The 25,578-nt window shown below is 41.5% G+C and overlaps 1 protein-coding gene across 13 annotated transcripts in view; it reads right to left on the bottom strand.

Moving 5' to 3' along the window:
- Positions 1 to 25,578, bottom strand: part of SFMBT1 (Scm like with four mbt domains 1) — a 141,604-nt gene that overhangs the window by 62,893 nt on the left and 53,133 nt on the right. For 3 of the 13 annotated variants that reach the window (XM_053296133.1, XM_053296135.1, XM_053296132.1), the window contains 2 exons: positions 17,674 to 17,795; positions 1,947 to 2,041 (listed from right to left, as the gene is read on the bottom strand). In XM_053296133.1, the coding sequence (XP_053152108.1) occupies positions 1,947 to 2,041; positions 17,674 to 17,698 (120 nt within the window). In that variant the 5' untranslated portion in view covers positions 17,699 to 17,795. Of the gene's footprint in view, positions 1 to 1,946; positions 2,042 to 17,673; positions 17,799 to 22,272; positions 22,353 to 22,448; positions 22,703 to 23,742; positions 23,895 to 25,578 lie in introns of those variants that run through there. The other 10 variants (XM_053296137.1, XM_053296129.1, XM_053296131.1 and 7 more) reach the window with 9 other exon arrangements.

Here is a 25,578-nt window from a genome sequence, read left to right as displayed (position 1 = left end):
TTTGCACGCACAAAGGGAAAAGATGGAAGCCCCCTGGCTGCACTTTGTCCCCTGGCTGCCAGTAAGGTCACTATGCGCCTGCTCACATGAACTTGATTTTTATGTTTTAGCACTTGTGTCCCAGAACTTCAGTCCCGCCAAAATACAAGGTGAAAACAACAGGCATAAACAGTCCAAGTATAATAATGTACTAAAAACATAAAAGATACAACTACAGGGGGCCCTTATCAAACGCAGTTCCAGGAACCGCAGTTTCACATATCTGTGGACGGGTCTTAGTGACCAGGTTTCTTTATCCATGGTGAGAAAATAGGCTAAAATTCACTAATTCAGGCTCGCAGAGTGGCCAGAAATGACTTCCAGTGTCATTCCAGCCGCCATTTTAATCATGGAGCCATGTTGAGGTTCTTTTTAAAAACCCCAAACTTTTCTGCTGAAAATGTGGCTGATTTGGGTGGTTTCAGGGGCATTTCTGGAGTTCTGCAGCCCTGGAAAGCAAGGTACTGTGCATTTCTACTCTTATTTCTTCCCCCTTCCCACTTTTTAGGCATTTATTTTCTGTTTGGAACCTAACCCCACAATTTCCATAGATTTAAGGTTTTGTTATTCACAGTTTCCATATTCGCAACTATAGGTGAGAACGGAACCCCCGTGAACAAGGGCCACCTGGAACATCAACACAGACATAAAATTCTCAACATTCTGCCTCCATCCTCTTCCTACCTCCACTACCTATCAACCTCAAGCAAGGCTCAGATCCATCTACTTTTAATAAGATAATCACACCACAGTGCAGGTCAGGTAAGCTATAACTACCTTCCCTTACAGGCACTGCATTGTCAGTCCACAGGCAGGGCTCAGTGCAGACTGCAGTGGAAAACAAAAAAAATTGTTACAGTCATACATTCTCATGACTCGTATGTCCAACAGTTTGGAACCTCTTGCACTACTGGGCCAGGATTTTTAAACTGCCTCATCAAAAGTATTTATTTAGACTATTGGAAAATAATATGTTCCAAATTCTAGCACTCCTAGAAACACCTAGATATCCATGGAACTTAATAACAAACACCTTTGTTATCCAGTTCCATGAAAAGCCAATTTCATAGCAGTTAAAACATTGTCCATCATTTGATCATATTATTCAAATCAAAGCATTGTTATGGAAACCCTGAATAAGTTCTAGTAATACAACACAGCAACACCTTGAATAATATACCTTGAATAAAGGTAAAGTGTGCCGTCAAGTTGATTTCGACTCCTGGTGCACAAAGAGCCCTGTGATTTCCTTTTGGTAGAATACAGGAGGGGTTTACCATTGCCTCCTCTTGCGCAATATGAGTTGGTGCCTTTCAGCATCTTCCTATATCACTGATGCCTGATATAGTACCAGTGGGGATTTGAACCGGCAACCTTCTGCTTGTTAGTCTTAAATTATGAAACAGTGGACTAGCTTGCGAGACTTACAGAACTGTTCCTCAAGCTAGATGTTCGACAAGGGAGAGGGAGAGAAAAGAAAAATACGCTACTAATAAAGGGCTTTGTGGAAATCCCATCTTCAGTAAATGACAGTCTTATAATGGTGATTCAAGAAGCTTGTAGACATTTTGCTCTTTGGGTCTTATGTAATCTCAGAGTGCATAAAGAAGCAATGGCCACTCTAGCTTTGAAAGTGTGCATGTGTCTGGAGACAGGGTCAAATGTTTATCGATCTACTCTATCCTATCTCCAGCACTAATCAGAATGTAAGAATCATTTGCTAATTCTTTCTTCTAATGGCACCTATGAGGATATTAAAGTTAAAAAGAAGATGCAAAAAACCTAAGGGTTACATTCAGATTTCTCGTTTGAAACCAAGAGCTTCTTCACATTATGGCTCTGTGGAGATGGGGTTTCAAAGAATGTATTAAACAGAAGAGAATGAGATTGACCAGGTGTTTACTTACATGTTTAAATGAGCTATGGGGTGCTGCCGTGCATCCTGTATCTTCTAAATACTCATCCCAATTGAATTCAGCTTCTTCCATACCAGATCCTGGATCTACAATAAACCAGAAACAACATAACAATCTTTAGTGGAGAACATGTACCTGGTTTGCTACTTTAAATCCCTTAGTTGTGAATATTTTTTTTTTTTTAAACTTTGCTTTGGACATTAAAAGTCAAATAATTAACCTGTACTAACAAGCAAGATGTTTGCTTTGGGAGAACGCAGGAAAAAGTCTCCAGCCTAGAACATGGTCAAAATTAAGACTGAAGACAAGACAGTAAGTAAGTTTATTATTGCAAACCACAGGTCATAACACACATATTCACATAACAAAACAACATAAAACATAATAGCTAATGCAGCATGCTTAAAGAAAAACAAATGACATAATAAGACAGTAAAACACAGAACTAAACAACATGCATCAAAATAAAAGGAAATATAATCCTAGATATCGAATTGTAGTTTTAACTTTGATGGTTACAACGAGGGGCAGAGCTACCATAGACCGAATGGGTTCAAAGAACCCGGGTTGCCAATAAAAAAGGCCACCGAAGCCCGCATGTGGGCATGGCTCAGGCTCCGGAGAGCCCCAAGCGAGCTCTTCCCTTCCCTGCTCACTTCAGACAGCATTTATTTCCCTTTCTCTCCCTTGCTGGAGGAAGAGAAAGAGAAATAAACACTGTCAGGCAGAAAACACTGCTCGCTCAGGCTATCCCAAGTCTCCTTTTCACATGATATCACACACACAGGGATGTGGCTCGGGCTTTGGAGAGCCCCAAGTGAGCTCTCCCTCGGTCATTTCAGGCAGTGCTTGCTGCCTGACAGCATTTATTTCCCTTTCTCTCCCTCACTGAAAGGAGAGATGCCATGCGCACAGGGAGTCACTAGAGGAACCATCAAGCAGGGAGTCACTAGAGGAACCACAGGCCACCATTCAGCTGGTTCCACGCTTGGGTTCAACTCAAATAAGGGAGCTAGTGCTGGAACTACAATTTAGCCAGATGTGTAACAGGACTAACAGATACAGCTCTTCCTAACAACAACAACAACAACAACAACAAAGCAAAAAGGTGCTCGTTAGAACATAAGGAAACACATATGCCAGCAAGGAATTAACAAATTCTGTTTCAGAACCCATGACTTTATCTGACCCAGTGTTATTTCTCTTATTGTTCCATAAAAGTAGCAGTGTAGGATGTAATGTTTAATGTCTTCCACTTGCCCCTGGCCACAGGGGCAGAGACAGTGTTCCATGGGAACTTTGTGAAATCTACCCTCAAGATGTCCTGAGGGCATGGCTTGAAAATGTAAGTTGGTAAATGCCTTCCTTAGTGGTGTACTAGTGAGGTTGAGTAGGTACTGTGAAGTGGATCTGCTTTTCTTGTAGTGAAGATACCACAGAGAGAAATTTGAATGCTGGACCAAACCAGCATCTTGGGTGGCACCCTATTCAAGAAGCCAATCACGGATTTTTTCCCCTACCTCAGGACTTAAGTTAGTACATTTGTTGAATATGGGATAGCATATCTGCCCACTGATTCCCCTCTTGGTAGTGCCAATAGCATGATTTAACTAGATGGTCTTCTGGAAGGTTGTCAAGTTTTAAAAAACATTTTAGCAGTATCAGATGGACTCTAACAGAGATTGAGGGAAGCCCCGCCTCCGTTCTTAGATGCACAGTGCCCGGGGAAGGTCCAGAATTTTCCTCAGGAAATTATTCTGGACTATTGCTAATTTTTTACTCATTTTCACATTCCACCCTCAAATCTCTGCCCCATACAAAAGCTGTGGAATTAAATTGCCCTGAAATATTTTGATTGCAGGAGCTATTAATTGACTGCCCTCCACCACCTGCCAGAAGAAATTTTTTTTTCTAATGATCCCCACTTTGTGTTGTGCAGTTGATAGGGCTACATTAAGATGGACTGACCAAGATAAAGATTTCTGAAAGGAGACACCCCATTATTTAAAGGAGGGGCATTGTTCTATTTGCTGAATTGTCCATCTGTGTTTGATTCTACTGGTACCAAAAACTACCACTTTTGTTTTATCATACTTGATCCGCAACATCTCGTCTTTGCAGTAATCGGCCAATTTGACCAAAATTCTTCTAAGTCCGATCTCGACAAAAGATGTAAGTGCCATATTCATCAGCATACATCAAGATTGAGACTTTGCATCCATTAAGTGAGGGGAAGAAGAATTTCTAAGATTCCATGGCCTGTACTATATGATAAAAATCAAATAAGAAGGGAACCAATAGACGCCCCTGTTTGACTCCTCTATTTAATAAAATGGGGTCGGATAGTGATCCTTGTTGGCCTACTCCCACCCTGGCTGTGAGATTAGAAAGCAGTTCAATCAGTAACCTGAGAAGCCATCTGTCAATGTCAGTCCTCTTAAGCTTTTCCTATAATCTAGATCAACAGAGTCAAAAGCTGATGAAAGGTCAATAAACACAACATAACAGTGTTTCTACAACCATTAGCATATTTCTGGATCAAGGCCTTCGAGGTGATACACTGATTTATTGTGCTGTGAAGCCTACGGAAGCCTGCCTGCTCTGGGTGAAACAAATTAATCATATCTGCCCAATCCTCCAACTTGTTTAAAAGGTGTCAAGTGTATAATTTGGAGGATACATCCAGAAGGCTGACTGGATGGTAATTAGAAGGCTCATGCCTATTGACTTTTTTGTATATTGGATAAATAAAACTTTGTTTCCAGTTTGGGGAGGGGTGTGGTGTTATGAACTTTTGAGAAAAGCCTCATTAAAATGGGAGTTCACCAGTGGGCATTCAATTTAAAGACCTCAGGAGCACCATGTCCTCTCCAGGGACTTTCTCCAGGGTGAAAGCACCAATCAACAGCTTGCACTCTAGTGCTTTGATTGCAGACCACTCTGGAAGGGGGGCATATTCAGGAACTGGGTATTCATAAGTTGTCTCATTCTGAGTGCTACTATAAATGGCCAAGAAGTATTGAAACCAGGTCTCAACTGGGATATGTGCATCTGAGATGGAATTAGACTGAATGCCAGTTGCCACCAATTCCCAGAACTTCCTATCATTTTTCTGGATTATACAGAGACCCAGCTCTCTCAACTGATCTTTGTAATAGGAGAGTTTCTTAACTTTCAAGAACTGCTTGTATTGAGAGCAGAACTGTATTAATGATTGAATTGAGAGGTCAGATCTTTCCACCTTTTCTGGTCTGGAGTTGTCCCAAGGCTTGTCTCTTAAGCCTGCATTCCTAGTCAAACCAGCCCTTCTTTATAATGGCCCCTCTGAGTCTGACCTGCTGTGGTCAAATGGGAGTTCGTTACAGAAATAATTTCAGGAAAAATATCATAAATGTTTGAGCTGGATAGTATTGCAAGTTGCCTCTGTATCAGCAATTGCTGAGAGTTTAACAAAGTTGTGATCTTCTCATTCAGTACTCTATTTAAGGCATTGTTTACCTTGAGTAAGACCCTCTAAGGTATAGCATGTTACAGAGGGGGACACAATACATACAGAAAAGGTCATGACCAAGGGCAGACGGTCACTCTCTGATCTATTATGTATGTCAAAATAATGAACCCATGAAAAGAATGTCAGGGATACCAAAATGTAATCTATGACACTGGCACCATTAACACTTTAAAAGGTGTAGAATCCATGGAGGTTATCATGGTCAATTTTGTGAAGACTGTAAAGTCCAATTCTGAAAACCAGATTCAAAAAGGGAATCCATATTTATTCAGCATCTTATCTAAAGAAGTCCAGCTGAGATACCATGAGTCCTCTAAACTAGTCTGTATCTTTTTAATAAAGCTATTTATATTCTGGCCAACCCTAGCATTGAAATCCCCAATGAATAGAATATCAGTATCTGGCAGCAGCTGCTAAACCTTCTCCTACAAAGTTTGTAACAAGGACCACAAATTGGAATACGTACTCACAGGGAGATATACATTAATGCAAAGAATGGATCCCAGATATGAACTGTCTGTAAATACCCAATATCAGACCAATCCCTTTGGTTAACATCTCCCTCAAGCTCCACTGAGATTAATGTTAATAGCCCTCCACTTGCTCTCCCACAGGGACCCTGTCTGATGGCTGGTAGAGCAAAACCCAGAGCCCCTGCACATATAATAAAGAAGTATCTAGCACCATGTCTCCTGCAAAAAGATGACAAAGTTTTTCAGATTTTAATCAAAATTATTATCCACAAACATCTTCTACCACCAAGCAATATTCCAGGAGACCAGTTGTATGGAGGCCAAGGTCTTTTGACAGTCAGTTAGTAGGGGTTGAAGCTGCTAGCAAGTTGGGATGTTCCCTGCCTCTTTCTACAGCAGGACACACTGGCAGCTTATCTTCAGCTGTTGGAAAAACTAGGGAGTTCCATTGTACCAGATTTTCCAGCTCCTTGGCACTTGCTACTGGAGGGTTAACAGTCTCTCCTTCAGCTAGTTGAACCAAATCAATCTCATGGGCCGAGGAGCTGTTAAGAGAGATAAGCTCAAGGTTCTGAGTGGAAAGAGCAGGAGAGTCACTTGGTTCTTGTATCGATAGTAGATCAATAACACACCGTTGACTGTAATTCTATTTAGAAAAGAGACATGCTGAGAGTGGTTCAGTGAAAGAGCATAAGGAGGTCAGTGTATTCTTGAGGTCCTCTAGCCTGACTATAATCTCATCCTATTCATTTCTTGGCTATATTGCAAAGGAATCAGACATTCCTCCACTGAAACATTCAAGTCTTTTTTTGGGCTGTGGGCCAGAGCCCATTTATTTGAATGTTCTTCTCTATCCCCTGACAGAGCTGAGGACTGATTAGAAATGGCAACAGAGTCCGTGCCAGGCTTCTTATCTATAGTCAGAGGTATTGGATTTGAGCTGGCTTGATGGAAGAGTGGCCTTACAGACATGCCATGGAATACTCGGACAGGTATGATTTGGAATGCATACAAGAAGGATTTCATCTTTAACAGCATATGTAGAATAGTGCGTTGATTAAAAGCTAACAAAACTCTTTTAGATGCTGGAGGGCTAGATAGCCAATTCGTGGCAAAAGGATCAATCAACGGAGGCCCACATCTCAAGAGCTGGCTCAAGGAATGGATTATTTCTCTGTGAGAGTGCCAATGATTTCTGTTAATATTACAGGTGGATCCCGCTAAACATGGATTCATTATCTGCGGTTTCCTGTATTTGCAGCTGGGTAATTGACACCTGACCTCAGCATACGTGGGGGGGGGGGGCAGAAATCAGCAAACAGGGGGTTAATTTAATGCATCCGTGGTTTGGAGATGGCCAGAAATGACCTCGGAAGTAATTTCCGGCCACCATTTTGTAGAAGGAGCCATTTTGTGGCTTATTTAGTTAAAAAAATAATAATAATACCCCCAAAATGAATTTCTAGGGGGCATTGCTACAGAACACAGTAAGGTACTTTATTTTGCCTTTTAAAAACATTTTGGCAGTTTCCCCCATGATTTCCAATCCTCCAGCAACCTAACCCCAGCCCCCACCCTATTGACTGTAATGTTTCAGTATCCCCGGTTTCAGCATCCACGGTATTAGCGGGGAATGGGACCTCCGTGGATACTGAGGTCCACCTGTATTTAGGGATGTGAAAACAGGTTTGGAACTGAACCAGTTGAAGTCAAACCACTCCCAGTCTGTTCACAAACAAAACATTTTAAAAAAAACACAACTTACTCCCTCCAGGGGGGTTCTCCAAGGTGGCGGGGGGGAGGTGTCTGTGGAGGTTCCCCCTCCCCCATCGACATTCCTTTCCCCCAGCGTAATGGCCATTTTGGAGGCGAGCGCACCTGCACAATGGGCCTCTGAGTGGCCGGACCAAACCGGGGGGGGGGCCTTCGAGGTGGTGCCACACCAAACTGGCCCGGTCTGGTTCAGACTCAAACTGGACCAACTGGTTCCATACACACCCCACCTGTATTCAAAGTATAACCTGGTTTAATTGCAATGTCCATTTAAAGTTTGTAACTACAGCTCTTCCAACTCCATCTGCTGGCTGACCAAAATCCAAGGTCAAAGCTGGCTGTTTACTTTGCTCATCTGAGCCTACTGCCTTGCTGAAACTAGGCACCGAAGACTTAATTACATAGTCTGTCTTTGCCAAATACTTCCAAGTAAAATTTTCAAAAGATGTCATTGATAGGTCCTACTCATGGAAGTTCCTACTCATGAAAGTGATTCCTTCCAAGATTGCGATCACCATTTTTGCTTTCAGTGTGTCATTGATTTGCTATGGGGTCTGTGGGGAAAGTGAGGTGTTGCCCTAATTTCTGGGCCTCTTCCAATGCTAACAATTTCTCCATTAAAGGCTCCTGGTCATCAAGCATTAATGTTACTCCTGGTGAAATCGGGCTGTCAGCTGATGAAACTGGCCTCGGGTGACAGGAGGAGAGGAGATTGTCTATCTCAAGGGCAGCATATCTATTACATTTGGGAATTGTAACAAAGTCTCTTTAATCTTCCTTAAGAGGGTAAATTTATTTATTTTAAGCTGCTTGGTGATTTTACCATTTGTGGGGACCCAAAATTGGTCCAGTTGTGTTTATTTCCCATAGAAGGTGATAAAGGGATAGGATAGCTCTCACCATCTTGGAAGCGTTTATCCTATCACTTCGCCAGGCCGTGAGCTCTTCCAAGGCACTGGCGTTTCTGGAGAAAAACAATCTCTGACCCACTTTTGGCTCTTCCAAAAGCTTGATAATCACGACAAAGGGGCTGACAGGAGTCTCCCACACAGGCAGTGAAGATTCATTTTAAAGACAGAGCTTCTCAGAATTTTTTTTTTTTAAGACTGAAGCTCTAAAACAGGCTGCTGTTCCGTTGCCATCTTGGGTCCTCCCCACAAGACAGTAAGAACTCCCAGAATACAAAAAGCTAAGTTTAAGATTGTGGGTTGTATCCAAAGAAAGTAAATCCCGACTAAGCAGTGCTGAAATCATGGGACAAGCTAGTCAAAACAACAAAAAGGGATATAAAAGGGAAATGAAGGAGTAAGAAAAGATACTAACTATGAACAGTTTTACACTAGAGTAAACAATGCCACCTGGACTGATCCTGTTAAGTCAGTTAAGAGTAACCAGTAATGTGCATTGCTGAAGTTCCTGTGCCTGAAATCAGGATATATACTCAAGGTACTTCTGTAGAGAAGCCTGTTTAAAGAGGTACAAAATGTATTGACAGTAATTGGCAATTCTGTGAAAAACAGGAGCTTTTGAGTATATAAATTGGTTAAAAGCTCAGCCAAAAAGCATGGAACAGCAATCAACAAAATGGACAGGAGAAATAAGAACAATATATAACAGCCTGGGTGGTGGATGCTAAGCAACTGCCAAATACACGACGAGAGGCCAGCAACTCTTTCACAAACACATTTGATTTGTGGCTTAAGTCTAGAACCAATACAGTTCTGATTTAACCTGAACTATAACCTCCAGCATCCCCAGCCACAACAAATTGAAGCTGGGGATGCTAGGAGTTGTAGTTCAGCAACATCTGGAGGAGCCCTGGTTGGGACAACTGCCTTAAGCAGAAACAGCTCTCTAGGCCTGGCTGTGCCCTCTTTCTTCAACAGCTTCATGTACAGTTCAACTCCAAAAAATACCTTCCCAATTTAGCTTCATGTACAAGACCATGAACAGTCTGAAATTAACTATTCAGCTGTTGGCAGAAATTCCAGTAATAATTTCAGTTTACATAAACTAGACTGCTTCCAGAGAACAGAGAGAGATGGTCTGGGGAGCTGCCTCCATCCAGTTCCCGATATTCCACTTGAGGCGCTTCCACTCACCAACTGCCATAATGGAGCTACCATTTTGCTCTGAGAGAAGAGACGATACCAACATGGCTATCAGATGACTTTATTTAAGAGTGTGTAAACACATCTAGCTCTCAAAAAGTCTTTTTGTTGTTCTTTGCTATGTAGCTTTTTATGGATGCTTTTGGTGTTAAGGTTTGTCTGAAAAGCATTACAGTGATGCCAAATAATTGGTATTTGTAATTTTTTCACATACACCTCACAAAGAATATCTGGGACACACTGAACTGTAATATGGAAAGATAGTGTTTTAGGCTATTCATTTTACAGCAGAACCTATTGAACAGACACTCAGCACACATAACAACTTTGTAAAGAGTACTAGCAAAAGATTTATAAAAATATTAATGTGTTTTGAAGATGCAGGCAATTTAAAATACCAAGGTTAAAGCTATCCTTCACCTCAGTCACCAAATGCTTACTTATTTTACTAGATCTTACAGTAACACTTTGGCAAATCCCAAGAAGAAGACAAAGGATAACAGACACAGAAATATTCTCAACACCAACTATTTATTTTTTCAAATTATGTAGAAGGATAAAGAACAGGGCAGGTTCCTGTTGCACACTTAAGAATCTTCTTCTACTACTACTACTTTTTAAAGAGTAGTTTTTCCAGCTTGCATGGTTTTAAAGAGGTTTAAAATGATATGGCAATCAGAAACAAGCATAAAGCTAACTTATATGACTTATCCTAAAATTATATTTAATTAACTATGTTTGTCAACGTTATGAAGTACTTATAAAGAAATAGATAGTACTCAGAGACTAACCGAATAGACTGTGAGATGGTTTAATAGTGCCTAAACATTTGTGGGTGAAAACCTACTTTGTTAGGTGCTGTGTTGGTACTGGAAAAACACAACAAAACAGGCAATTTAAATCTGAGCATGGAAAGAGTCTAAGATTCTTAAAGCGATAGGGGGTTAAAATATATCAAGTACAATCCTTGTAACGTGACAGCAAACCATAGTCTCTATTTAATCCTTGTCTAAAGCAGTTAAAGTTCCTAATAAATTCCTGTTCTGCTATCATCCGGTCTGTATAATTTTTTTGAGTACATCCTTTTAAGTAAAGAGATATGAAGTCCATGACCCGGTGACCCTGCAAGAAACTGATGAGTTCTTGGTAATCTTACTTCTGATTGAGGGAGGGAAGCTGAAAAACTGAGTCAAACAGAAGTGACAATGTTCTAAGCCAGCTTGGAAAATAAAAAAATCACCAGGGCCAAATGGCATCCACCCAAGAGTCCTTAAAGAACTCAAATGTGAAATTGCTTATCTTCTAGCAAAAATATGTAACTTGCTCTACAATCAAGCTGTGTCAGACTGGAAAGTAGCCAGTGTAACATTGGTTTACAAAAAAGTATCTAGGAAATTACAGGCCAACTAGCTTATCATCTGTTCTGGCAAACTGATGGAAGGCATAATCCTCTATAATAAAATGGTTAGGTGTGCGCCCGTGTCTCAGTGCCCGTGTCTTTCTTGGCCGTTCTGGGCATGCGCAAAGCGCATGCCCTGAACGCCCGAGAAAGATACGGCCAAAAGAAGGAGAAGCGGGGACCGGGGAGGGCAGAGGCGGCAGCGGCGAAGGAGAACAAGCGGGGACCGGGGAGAATGAAGGAGAACAAGCGGGGAGGAGAACAAGCAGGAAAACGAAGGAGAACAAGCGGGAACCGGGAAGGGCAGAGGTGGCAGTGGCGAAGGAGAACAAGCGGGAACCGGGGAGAACGAAGGAGAACAAGCGGGAAGGAGATCAAGCAGGAAAACGAAGGAGAACAAGCGGGAACCGGGGAGGGCAGAGGCGGCAGTGGCGAAGGAGAACAAGTGGGAACCGGGGAGAACGAAGGACAACAAGCGGGAAGGAGAACAAGCGGGAACCGGGGGGGGGGCAGCGGTGGGACCAGCCCTGCAGCTAAAACGAATAAGAAGAAGCGGGAACCGGGGAGGGCACATGCGGCAGCGGCGGGACCAGCCCAGCCGCTAAAAAGGAGAATGAGAAGCGGGGACCGGGCAGAGGCGGCCATGAGGGAGAAGGGAGGAGGAGAAAACTAGCACACACACCCCACTAGAGCCCGTTATTTGAACGGGCTTAAAAACACTAGTTAAAGATAAAATTGTTCAACATACAGAAGAACAGACCTTGCTTAAGGAGAATCAGCATGGCTTCTACAAAGGTAAGTCTTGCCTTGCTAACCTTTTGGAGTTTTTTTTTTGAAGAGCATCCACAGGCAAATGGTTAGAGACGATCCAGTTGACAGCCCACATTCACACGTAACATGAAACCAGAGTTTGCTGAACCCACGGTTAATTTTTGTAACCATGAACTGCATCGCAGACTTAGTCCAACTGCAGGCCAGCAACCTCTGGTTTCCCGATAGGGGAGACGCACCCTCTTCCTTGTCTGCCAAGGCCACATTCCAGCAAGCTCTGAGTGCTTGCAACACCAGACTGTGGGCAAAGTGTCAGAATGTCTGCAGGGCGGCAGCCATTGGCCACGATCTTCGGGTGGGGGTGGGGGGAAGCACAATCATGTGTGTCACCATGGTCTATCCCTCTAATGAGAAAGTGGTCCTTGGGATAAGGCTATCATCACACATTATTAGCTATTCTGCCCATTCCCCGTGTACCCCTGGATAGTTGTTCTCATGAGTGGTGAATGGGTGTCTCCATGGCTTTCCACTCATGAGAGCGTGGTCCGCTCTGGACCAGCATCCAACCTTATCATATAGGAGAAATCTCTCCTTTCACTGGACACAATGTTTCTCCTGCTGGACAGTTCTTCTCGTGAGTAAGGCTAAGGACCTCAAACGTTAAATCAAGGAGAAGGGGCTAGGCCCCCCCTTCCCCAACTTTATTATACAAAAAAATAGAGCAGAACCATTCAGGAATTCCTGGGTGCAGTTGCCTTTTAAACATGAGCCTGGGTATCGCTGCCCTGTCATATGTTTTCTTTGCAGCTATCTCATTTGGTTGCCTGGTTTATGGTGCCACTGCAACTGCATGTGTTTGTGAACATACTTTACAGATCCATTTTCGGAGAAGAAAACACATAATGCCTGTCTTGCCATCCCATCCCCTTTCTCTTCTGATTGCCAGAAGGCGGGGGGGGGAGACACTCAGTGGGAAGCGGGCATCTCCCCATGTGACCTTTTTGTTTGATAAGCTTAGAAGCTTGGGGTGGGAAGTGACAGAGTCCCTGTTGCTGGGCAATGGCTTGAGTAGCTCAGAAACAGGGGGCAGGACAAGTGCTCGGAGAGGCGGCCATCAAGAAGCATGGAAGTCATGGTGGGGCTGGGTCACCCTCCCTATGATTTTGGTTCCATAAACAGCACAAACCCGCAGTTATGGCGGCGTCTGCGTTCAGACATAACATGCCCCCCTCCCTGCCAAACCTCAGATTGGAGTGGTGAAACTCACTATAAACTGAAGGTTCAAATTGGAGTTTGGTGAGGGAAACTGCAGGTCGCTTTGGATGCAAAAACACAGTTTCATGTGTTTGGACGCACAGGAATTCCAACCTCTGCCTCATTTAACTCTGATTTATTTATTTATTTTACATATTTTGACATTATTTGATGTTATGTGCGAATTGGGCCATTGTATAGTTGGACTTTCAAGGTTTCGACATCAATAGGTCTTGAGAAAACTTAGCAGTCAAGGGACTAGGGGGCAGATCCATTCATTGATTGTTAACTGGTTGAAGGGTAGGCAATACCCTTCATTGTCCATTTATTCAATTGTCCATTTATTCACAGGAATAAATGGACAATTTTCACAATGAAGAGATGTAATAAGTGCGATCCTTCAGGGATCTGTACTAGGACCAGTGATTTTTAATTTATTCATAACTTATCTCAAAATTGGGATAAGCAGCGAGATGACACTAGGAACATAGGAAGCTGCCATATACTGAGTCAGACTATTGGTCTATCTAGCTCAGTATTGTCTTCACAGATCTACAGTCGCTTCTCCAAGGTTGTAGGCAGGAGTCTCTCTCAGCCCTATCTTGGGAGAAGCCAGGGAGGGAACTTGGAAACTTCTGCTCTTCCCAGAGAGGCTCCATCCCTTAAGGGGAATATCTTACTGTGCTCACACTTCTAGTCTCCCATTCATATGCAACCAGGCGGTCTCTGTTTAGCTAAGGGGACAAGTCATGCTCACTAACACAAGACCAGCTCTCCTCTAAACTATTTAGAGTAGTGAAATCCAAAACAGATTTTGAGGAGCTCCAAAAAGATATCACAGGAATCTGCCTTATACCAAATCACACCCTTGATTTATCTAGCTCAGTATACTACACTAACTGGCAGCTACTCTAAGGTTTCAGTCTAGAGTCTTTTTCAGCCTTACCTGGAAATGCCAGGGATTGAACTTGGGACCTTCTGCAAGCAAGCAGATGCTCTACCACTGAGCTACAGCCTCTTCTCCTAAGAGGAATATCATATAGCAGACAATGCTTACATGTAGTTACTCATCCAAATGCAAACTAAGGTGAACCTTGTTGAGCAAAGGGGACCATTCATGCTCAATACTGCAAGACCAGCTAATGTCTTCAAACTCGAGGAGTAGGCATCAAAATGTCAAATGCAGGTCAATGTAAGTAAGCATAAAGTGATGCAGACTAGGGCAAACATATACATACACTGATAGGGTCTGAGCGGTTGATGAGTGACCAGGAGAGGGATCCTGGAGTCATAGTGGAGAGATCATTGAAAACATCAACTCAGTACACAGTAGTTGTGAAAAGAGCAAGTATAATTCTAGGGATAATTAGAGGGGGATTGAAAAATAAAAATTCAAATATTATAATGCCTTTATACAACTTATGGTGTAGCCAAATTAAGATTATTGTAGAAATCGAAAAGGAGCAAATGAGGGTGATCAAAATGATCAGGGGTTAGAACATTTTCTTTACAAGGTAAGGTTATAAAATCTGTTTGTTTGTTTGTTTGTATACCACCCTTCCAAAATGGCTCAGGGCAGTTTACAACAGGATTTTATTTTTTTTTAAATGATTAAAGGGAAACAAGACAAAGGCTCAGAAAATTATGCATGGTGTGGGAAGAGCGGATAGGGAGAAGTTCTTCTCACTCTCTAACACTGGAACCAGGGGTCATCCCATTAAACTGACTGCTGGAAATTTAGGACTGACATAAGGAAGTACTTTTTCACCCAGTGCATAACTGATCTATAGAATTCTCTGCCACTGGATGTGGTGATGGCCACCAGCTTGGATGGCTTTAAGTGGGAATTAGACTTGTCCTCCATGAATTTGCCTATCAACGGCTATTAATCTTGATGACTATAGGCTATCTCCAGGTTCTGAAGCAGGATGCCTTCAAATACCAGCTGCAGGGAGGCAATAGCAGGAGAAAGGGTATGCCTTCATTTTCTGCTTAGGGGCTTCCCAATAGGGATGTGTAGAACATCCTGAGGTTGAGTCGTTCAGAGCTTGGAACCTAACCCCATTTCAGCCAGAACTACTTGACTTCCTTCCAGCCACCATTTTGAATTTTAAAATGGCCACTGCGCATGTGTGGCTGCCATTTTGGAATCCATAATGGTGGCCGGAAAGGTCCATTGGGGGTAATTTCATCAGAGCAATCGGCTTTTCCAATTGCTCCGAAGGAACGTTTTGAACATTTTGCATTTGTTCCAAGTCCGTTCTGATCTCAGAACAGAATACAAAATGTGTTCCATGCAACCCTCTACTTCCCAGGGGCATCTGTGGGCCACTGTAGGAAACAGGATGCTGGACCAGATAGGTCTTGGACCTGATCCAGCAAAGATAATCTTAGGATGACAGATTTATGTCAATTCAGTCTGTATCTTTCCAGAAAAACTTGTGCAATATTAACCATTTAATTATCTTTTTAGTTAGTCTCCGAGTGCTACCTATTACTTTACAAATTACTTCCTAAAATTACTGAATATTTCCACCAGAAAGCAGTGTTAAATGCTGAAGGTATTTAAATATGAGTTCAATACATTATTAAAAACCATGCCACACTGTGCTTAGGAGAAATGTCTTAATATATAACCAGGTTAACATTTAATTTATGTATGCAGCTCTGGAGTTTTCATGACTGTATTTGTTATGCAACTGAAAAACACACACACCCCTGTCAGAGAAGAATATCAGGAAATTCAGTGTCATGTTTTCAAAATCAAATTTCAAAGGCATGCTAATAGTAACAAATTAAGCTGCATATTATTATAAATAATACCTGGGAACTAAATATTGGGTGGGGCTAGTTACTAAACACAGTGGAAACATGCACAATACTTGACATCCTTTAAGGATTAACTCTTCCTTTCAGAGGGAGCAAAGTGGGTTGGAGCAAAGACAAACTCCAACATTAATGAAACGTTCAAAGGCTTCAAGTGTCTATTTATGGCAGACTGCATCACCCACATTAAGTATACTGTGGTATTAATCCCTTTGTCATATATATATATATATATATATATATATATATATATATATATATATATATTCCCCCACCCCCTTGAAAGAAAAGCCACGCATACTCAAAATGGATATTTACATTTTAGGCCGCACAATATGAACTACAACATATATTACGGAAGTTCCAAGTTCTAAATTAAAAATGTGGCTTGTGAATATAACAATGGAATCACAAAATGTAAGCTCTTATGTAAAGGACATTTAGTGCACCATCTATGCTACACTTGAACAAGATTTTGGGATTAAGTTTAAGAATATGCATACTAATATGCATAATTTGAGAATTTATTCTTAAAGAGCTATAAACTATGTACTTTAAAAATGCGTAGCAACTAACTGGACTGAAATTAAAGAACACACAGACACACTGAAGATGGACAAGGAAATTCAGCAAAAGGTGGAAAACTGTTCAGATCAACTGCTAAGGAAGGGTGTGTTTTTTTACTCATTGGTCTTGTGAAGACATCATATGGAGCAAGGACTAAATCCTGCTGTCACACAATGTCCCTTAGCCTCAAATACCTCTGCCTTCCCCTTCACAAACAAGAGTCTTCTTCCAATCTTGGCTTAGAACACATGCAATCCTGGATTATTCTAGCCAGTTTGCAAACAAACAAAATTTGAGGCTCAGTTTCAGACTGACCCTAACAACAGACTCTAATATGTACTAAGGTAGGATTAGAAATATAGTCTTTCATAGGAACATAGGAAGCTGCCTTATACAGAGTCAGACCATTGGTTCATCTAGCTCAGTATTTGTCTACACAGACTGGCAATAGCTCCTCCAAGGTTGCAGGCAGAAGTCCCCCACAGCCCTATTAGCCAGGGAGGGAACTTTCGGCATGCAAGTATGCAGATGCTCTTCCCAGAGTGGGTCCCATCCCCTGAGGGAAATATCTTACAGTGCTCACACATGTAGTCTCCTATTCAAATGCAAACCAGGGCAGACCCTGCTTCCTGGAGGGGACAATTCATGCTTGCTATCTGCATGCGAAGCAGGGCGGGGGACGGTGCACATGATCAAGGTTGGGCGTGGGTGGGAGGATGTCATGCTAAAGCAGGAGTATATCCTGGTTTTTGATGAGTCATCTGAATTGGGCTATTATATAACATAAGCACACATATGGGACAAACATAACTGAAGAGGAACAGCAGCAACACTCTCCAGAGCCTGCCTGTATAATGTGGTTTTATTGACTTTAACACAATTTAAAGCGTTTAAAATGCTTTAAATTTTAAAGTCAACAGATTTCAAGCAACATTTTATTCTTTGAATCATCTATGTTAGAAGTATGCAATTATCACATGAAACAGATTCACTTGGCTTCCTGTTCTATCCCCAGGCTTCATAACTGCCCTACCTGTCTCATGCTGTTCTCCATTCATCTCCACTGCGATCTGGCAATAAACCTTGGGTACAGGAAGTTGTGGGAACCAACCCAGTCACTCCTTCGATCTCATCCGCTCTCCACTGTCTTCGTTTCTGCTTTAGACAAAAACCGTGAGGAAAATTTAAACATTTGTATTTGTAACCCAAGTGTTCAGAACAATTAATAGCTTGCTTCTTTCATTATTATGGAACCAGAACAAAGCTTTGGTGGGGCGGGGGGGGGGGAGCATTTGGCTATGAAATACAAGGCTGTCTATTCCACTTCCAAAGGGGCTACCATTTTTAATACGATGTGGAATTTTTTCTACAAGCCTGAATCCTGCAAAGAAACAAGGCACTGCAGGCACTCCAAACTGAATAACGCACTGCAGGTGCTCTAACGTCAGAGACCATGCCAGGAGGTCAAAGTTAATAAAAGTCGAGTATTTCTATGCAACACCAAGGAGCTAAAAAAAGTTTTCTTTACATCAGTAATCTCTTGTCTACCTGCTTAAATTATCCAGAGTGTGGTTTGACTGTAGTCCCACTGGAATTAATGGGACATAGTTTCAGTGGTGAATAGTCGTTAGTTAACTGGGCAGGGTAGAGAGGAAGCAAGACAGGTGTGCTGATGGCTTTGAGCTGGGCAAGCAGTGAAGACAACCGGAACCCAGGGTAGTGGATACTGACTAGGCTTGCGCAAGATGGGAGCCCCCACCTCCACCGCAAGACTTGCAACAACTGATGACAACTATTTAAACTGGCCAATGACAGTAGCCAGAGAGAACATGGAAGGCTGGGAGCTCTATGAAGGGGAAAATGAGGGTGAAAGGTAGAATTGAGAACTGGAAAGGAGATGGCGACCAGTAGGTGGAAAGAACCTCCCTCAGCTGAGGTAATTAAAACGGAAGGCAGAAAGCTAGCTGCAAAGTGGGACCAGGGTCCAGCGGAGGGCCCATACTAACTTTATCTGGATATAACCCAGTGTGTTATATATCCATGTTGTAATATACAAAGATTAATAATAAATTTAAGACATTCTTCATCTGAGAAACATCTGTTGTATCCCTAATATTTGCTAAGATTTTTGAAAAAAAGTTTGTAAACAATTATGTTCCTTGGTATAGACCTTCTCAGTATTCCGTATTATGCACAGAAAAATATTTAAGCATTACAGGACATAGATTATTACAGCCACTGGCTCACACAGAGTCAGTTACTCATAAGTAATCCTACTGAAATAAGGACTTGTCATCCATTTCAATGGGAGTACTCATAAGTAACTTAATATTTATTCTGAGCCACTAATCATCTTAAATTCTTAAAACTAAAGAGCTTGCATTAAAAATAAATTTAAAAATTAAAAAAAAATGCAATAGCAATTTCAGTGGGACATTTAAACCTGGTGGGTCTTGCATAGTTCATCAATTCTTGGAGCTACACCAGAAGTTAATCAGGCAAAAGTTGGTGAGAAATAAATCAATATGCCGGCAACCAAAAAAGTGTGACACTCAAAAGTAAATCTTGCCAATATTGCTGGCAAGAAAATACAAGCCAAATTAATCTGCCTTGGCACTGAATATCCAAAATACCTTAATCTATAAGTTTAGGGTTTGATTATCTAGAACAGGAATGCTAAAAACTTATGTATTTAACTAACAAACATATTTATATACCACCCAAAACACAAGTTTAGGCCTGTTCTTTTATTTACAGTATTCAAGCCAGATCATAAGTGTGTCTGTGTTACAGAAATCTAACCTGCTTCTAGATTCCATAGAAGGACATTATGATGGATGCTACCTCACCTTGTTCTCACCAAAGGAAAAAAAATAAGCTGCCTAGACCTTGTACAGACCAGCTCCTAGCACTGGCCAGAAGTGTAACAGTAACCTAACTTCTGCTACTGCAGAAGACAGTGCCTCTGTGATCTACCAGTGAGTTACCACCAATTCCCTATAGGTGTAAGAACTACTACAGCAGTACAACATCCTAGTTGTGTGGACACTGACCTATTGAGTCCTTACGATGCTACACAAGGTTGTACTTACTGTACAAGGATACAGATATCATGATACAGGTAATGTATATCCTTAGGCAGCAAACAGGATGTATGGCAAAGCTATAAAAGGAATCTCATGTGAATGACACCTAAGAACAATGACATTCAATGAACTACTGTTCATTGAACAAAACACCAAAACAAAAACAAAAACACACCCTGGTGATTAGCAGTCTAAAATTTATTTTCATCTCTTCCATTCACTTGACCCTAAAAATATGATGGCTATAATTCAAAAGATGCGTCCAATCTTGAACACAAGCCACTCCATGCATCATTGCAGTTGCAGCGATCTATAGGACTGGGATATCAGTTTGCTTTGAATTTAACCGCCTAACTGTCAATCTATTCAATGATAATTGAATTCACACTTCAGAAAACATGCTCCAGAGATTCTTGTGTTAAACCAGGGGTCCCCACCCTTCCTTCCTTCCTTCCTTCCTTCCTTCCTTTCTTTCTTTAAAGTGTACCACTTCTGCTGCAGCAGACCTTCAGCTCAGGTACTCACTTGGAGATTGTGTGCATGCACACGTAAAAATTTAAATGTTATAGTTAGGGTGACAATCACTCCCCCCTTCCATCCAAATAACAGAATACAGTCACAATCAATTTAATTATCTGCTCCTAACAAGGGAGTTACTAAAGCTCCCCCAACCAAGACCACCCTCCACCCACAACCAAAGTCTTATGAATATCTACATACCACCTTTCAACAAACGTAGAGGGAATGGAGACAAGGAGGAAGTTGGCAGAGGAGGGCTTAGAGAGGACTCAGGAATGAGAAAGCCTTAAAGAAGCAAGAAGCCTTGAAAAGGAACAGCAGCAGCAGTGACAAGAAGAAACGCATGCATGTGCAGGAGAGGAGACAAGGAGAAAGGAGGTTGGCAGAGGATGATACAGGGATAAGGAAGAGCAAGGAGCCTTGGTGAGGACAAGATGCCTTAAAGAAAAGCAATGGCAGCAAACATACAAGCACAGTCAAGCTGCTCTGCCCCCTAGTCAGCCAACCAGCCCACCCACTGCCAACCGATAGCAAGCTGGCTGCATGCACGGCTGACAAGAGCTTGCAACTGGCTGAGCTCTATCAGGACTCAGGACCAGATGTGGAGATGGAGGACGACTCTGGAGGAGATACAGGGGCAGCGGTCAGGTGCAGGGAGCTCAATTCAGCATATAGTTGTGCCCCTGCTGAGTACCACCTAGGGCTCTTCAAAGTACCACCAGTGGTATGCGTACAACTGGTTGGGAATCCCTGTGTTAGACTGATCAGATGGCAAATATGGAAAGAAACTACAGTAGTAACCATAACCATTAAACTACACTCTATTCAAGAGCTAATTATCAGAAACTAAGCAGTATTTGAAAATACCTACAACTTGGACATTTTTACGTTGTAAACTTTCATACCAACAACAATGTCACCTTGATATTTATGAAGCCAAGGAAAAAAACGGGGTCCACGGGTCCAAGAAAACAGACTGTAAATGCGAATCAATGTTTTTTAAAAAAAACAGTTAAATTTTGTTTAGAATAGATGGTAGTGCACACCTTCTTGTTAGGTAACAAGATAATTGACAGTTAACATGAACTACAACAAAGCTAGGAACCTTCAGTCTAGATGAATTAATAGTAAATAACAGATACTATCTGGAAATATATTAATATTCTAAACACCAAATCAGTTTAGAATTCTAATATTAAGATGGGGGTTTTCCATCAGGGCAAAAGCTAGTATCTGTTTTGTTGCTATTCATATTACCTATCTTGTACATAAGGTCCATCAGCAGATGATTTACTTTATGGAAAGTTACCAAAGCATGTGTGTTTGCCTAAATTTAGGGCATTAATAGAAGGGCATTAAAAAAAAATCCCATTACAGTTCTCTTGTTTACTCAGACCTATTATATAATAATACTCCATAATTACTCCGTAATACAAGATGCTGGATGCTAAGTTGCTCTCTTACTGGAATGTTGTAACACATTTCAAATGTTCCACAGAGAGTGACTAGTAGAGTTAATACTTTAACTTCATACTTTAGCTTCTGAAGCACAACAATTTAATGAGAATGGTAAATCCTGGTATATTCTGGTAATACTTTATTATTATTCATTTTTCTACATAAACTGCTTTGAGAACATTTCCATTGAAAAGTGATATATAAAATAGTAGTGCTGTATATTTGTGCACTAAACGCCCTGAGACATTTTTGGAAGGGCGGTATAAAAATTGAATGAATGAATGAATGAACAACCAAACATTAACACAACAAAGCTACTACCCAGAAGCAAAGAAAGGCAATTTAAACTGTACTCGAGAAGTCAGGAAAGAAGTCTGAGTTTTAAGATGGCATTAGTTCTCAGTTCCTCAAACCATTTCAATTTGTTCTACTGGATCTCATGCCAACATCCTATCTGAATATTGCTTTTGCAAAATAAATGAAATGAGAGAGTGAGAGCGTGCACAGATCACAATAGGATGACAACATCCAGATGCACACAAGACATTGTAAACTACAGGTATGCTTACTTGTCAACTATATCACCACTTCAGTCTTTTCTGGTTTCAGCTTCAGTAGCTAACCCACATCGAGTCCATCACAGCCAACACTGTTAACAACAGATACCACAAGACCAGAGGCAAATGAGTGCAAGAACACATCAGTGATACCTGAATTAAACTGCTCCACAACTTGTTCCAATTACCTCATATATAGCGAGTGAGAACAGGGGAAAGGCAGAATCTTAAGAAAAAAATCTCGAAGAAGCAGTGAGTTAAAGGTTTCTCTGCTAGGAATTGACAGAGCCAGCTGGCATACTTCCCTGATCCTGCCCTTGCATCACTGATCTCTTATGAAAGTCCTGTTCTGTCTTGAAACACGTTTTTGTCTAGTTTTACTCATAATGCTTATTAAGATTAGAAGAAGTTAGATAGCAGCAGTTAACCAGCATAGAATATTCTGAAATATGAAAATAGGTTGTAAAGTAATGCAGGAAAGGAAGTAGTATATGGCAAGATAGACCATTAATAGGCTCAGTCTCTATCTAGAACTCATCAAGTGTTCAAATGAACACATGAACATAAGAACAGCCCTGCTGGATCAGGCCCCAAGTCCAGCATCCTGTTTTACACAGTGGCCCACCAGATGCCGCTGGAAGCCTACAGGCAGGAGTTGAAAGGGGCATGCCCTCTCTCCTGCTGTTACTCCCCTGAAACTGGTACTCAGAGGCATCCTGAGGCTGGAGGTGGCCTATAGCTCTCCAACTAGTACCCGTTGATAGACCTCTGTCTCCTCCATGAAGTTATCCAAACCCCTCTTAAAGCCATCCAGGCTGTTGGCTGTCACCACATCTCGTGGCAGAGAATTCCACAAGTTGATTACACGTTGTGTGAAAAAGTACTTCTGTTTGTTGGTCCCAGATTTCCTGACAATCAATTTCATGGGATGACCCCTGATTCTAGTGTTATGGGAGAAGAATTTCTCTCTATCCACTTTCTCCACACCATGCATTACTTTATAGACCTCTATCATGTCTCCCCGCAGTCGTCTTCTTTCTAAACTAAATAGCCCCAGGTGTTGTAGCCTTGCCTCATAAGGAAGGTGCTCTAGGCCCCTGATCATCATGGTTGCCCTCTTCTGCACCTTTTCCAGTTCTACAATGTCCTTGTAGAACACTGTATATTTCTTTTTTTTGAAGGAGAATTGGGTGCATACTGGCAGCATTCCCTGGTGCTGATGTGCTCTGCGGCCATACCGTACCCCCACTCAGCATTCTTAATCACAGTAAGAATCTTCCCCCATGTTCAGCAGTACTTGCTTCTGCAGACAAGCTCAGGGAAGCAGGGGGCTGACCACTGAGAACAGCTGCACTGTGGAGGGAGCATGGCTAGCAGCCCATGCCTCCCCAATGCACCTCCCTCACATATTCTCCAGCCAGAATAGGGCTTGTCTCTCTTCCCCCAAAGTATTCAAGAGAACTACCAAGTCTGGATTTTCACCTAAAATAAATGGCTCTTCATGTATCACACATCAGTTTTGGCCCATTTGAACCAGCATAATGAATATTAATCTTAATCAACAGAACAGCAAGTCAGAAAGATCCAAGACTGGTGCGTGAACTTATGACGTTAGAATTCCCTAGAAAGGAAGAACCAGAATGTTCTGTGACAGTTGGCAGAAGTGAGCAATGGGGGAGGGGTATTTGACTACCCTTCAGTATCCTAGAAAATGGCCTGAGCTATAAATACAGATTTATCTGAGGACAAACCCCATTTATTTAAGCCTTAATTATTTATTTATACAACAAAACATGTAAACAGTATATATTACCATAAGACCTCTTGTTGTTTACTAATCAGTTCAGATGAGGCTGCAATTATCCACACTTTAAAAAAAAACAGTGTCAGCTTTAGTTTCTTTTCTTTGAAACCTTGGAGGATGGGAAAACTAGCTAGTGATCTAGTGCTATAAGTAACATTGTCAACTAGCTAAGAAGTATCCCGGCCTGCTCTTATACTTTTAACAGCAAACTGATAAGCAGAAATCAGCTGGTGAAGCTTTTCACAGCACAGGGATAAACTACCAAATTCTCTACATCAAGTGGCTGTTAAAGGCTGGCTGAAAAGCTGGCAACCTGAGTATCAAAAAAGGTCAAATGATATGGGGCAGTAGTCACATACTGATATGCAGAGCTAAAAAGGGACCTAAAGTCAGAACAGAAAGAGAGACAATCAGACATTATGATGTACCTGTGTTCAGCGGTCTCTCCACTCATACATGCTTTTGTGTGAATAACTGTACCTGCGTTCATTTTAAACACGAACCTGCATATAGGCCCCCTGAAATTCAGGAAACAGGAAATATGGCTGTTCAACCTAACAGGTGAATAACTGTACCTGTGTACAGATTTCAACCTGAGTACACAGACACAAATTGTACAAGTGATGAACACAACATGTAAATAGAGGTCATACTGTATCATAAATCGAGGCACCTGAGTAATAGTATGTATTTATTAATCACAAATTGTATAAAGACTGGCACAGACCAAGAGCTTGCCATTCAGCCTCATGTTGCTGGTCTTTCATGTTGTATACTTATATGCAAAGTGAGTAACTTTGCTTATATGCAAAGTGAGTAACAAAGAGTAACTTAGATATAGACTGCTTGTTTCATACCAGAAATTTGCTATTGAATCAGAGGCAAAAATCTTCAAGAAATACATTATTTGCGTCTATGCCTTTTGTTAGAACATCTGCAAATATTTCTTCTATCTATGAAGTTAAATACAGAATATTTGTCTGCCTCCGTTATTCCTGTAAACTGAGTAAGTATAGACTGGCTTGGCTATAGCTACCTAGTTCTCAAAGTATGAGATGGATCAGATGTAAACTCTATGACTATTATCTGCCACCAATTTTGTAGGTAAATCTTATTTGTTTGTTGTTGGTCATGGGTGATCTCTGTCTCTCTTCCTCCCACCTCTTTCTTTTACTGTTTTTCAATTAAGAAAAACTGTATGCTTCCCTCCACCCCTTTTCTTTCTCTTTTTAAAGAGTTTTCCATTGTTGCAAGTTGCATCAGGCACTTTTAGGAAAGCCAAGTTATATGATACATGGGAAAACACAAACACATTAAAAAATGTCCCTGTTACTGTGGGAGACATTTTTCAAAAAAACAATTCTGAAGTCCCTCTCTTAGTGCCAAGGTTCACCTTAGAGATGTGAGATGCTGTTCTTCCTACTTCCTGCTATTCATGGGCTCATACACCATAAATAGTTCTCCCAGGATTCACATGGCATGGTGCTTAAATGTACTTCAAGATACCCAGCTTC

This window comes from Hemicordylus capensis, chromosome 2 (assembly GCF_027244095.1).
Source record: "Hemicordylus capensis ecotype Gifberg chromosome 2, rHemCap1.1.pri, whole genome shotgun sequence".
Lineage (NCBI taxonomy): Eukaryota > Metazoa > Chordata > Lepidosauria > Squamata > Cordylidae > Hemicordylus > Hemicordylus capensis.
This window is presented reverse-complemented; position numbering and strand designations above follow the sequence as displayed.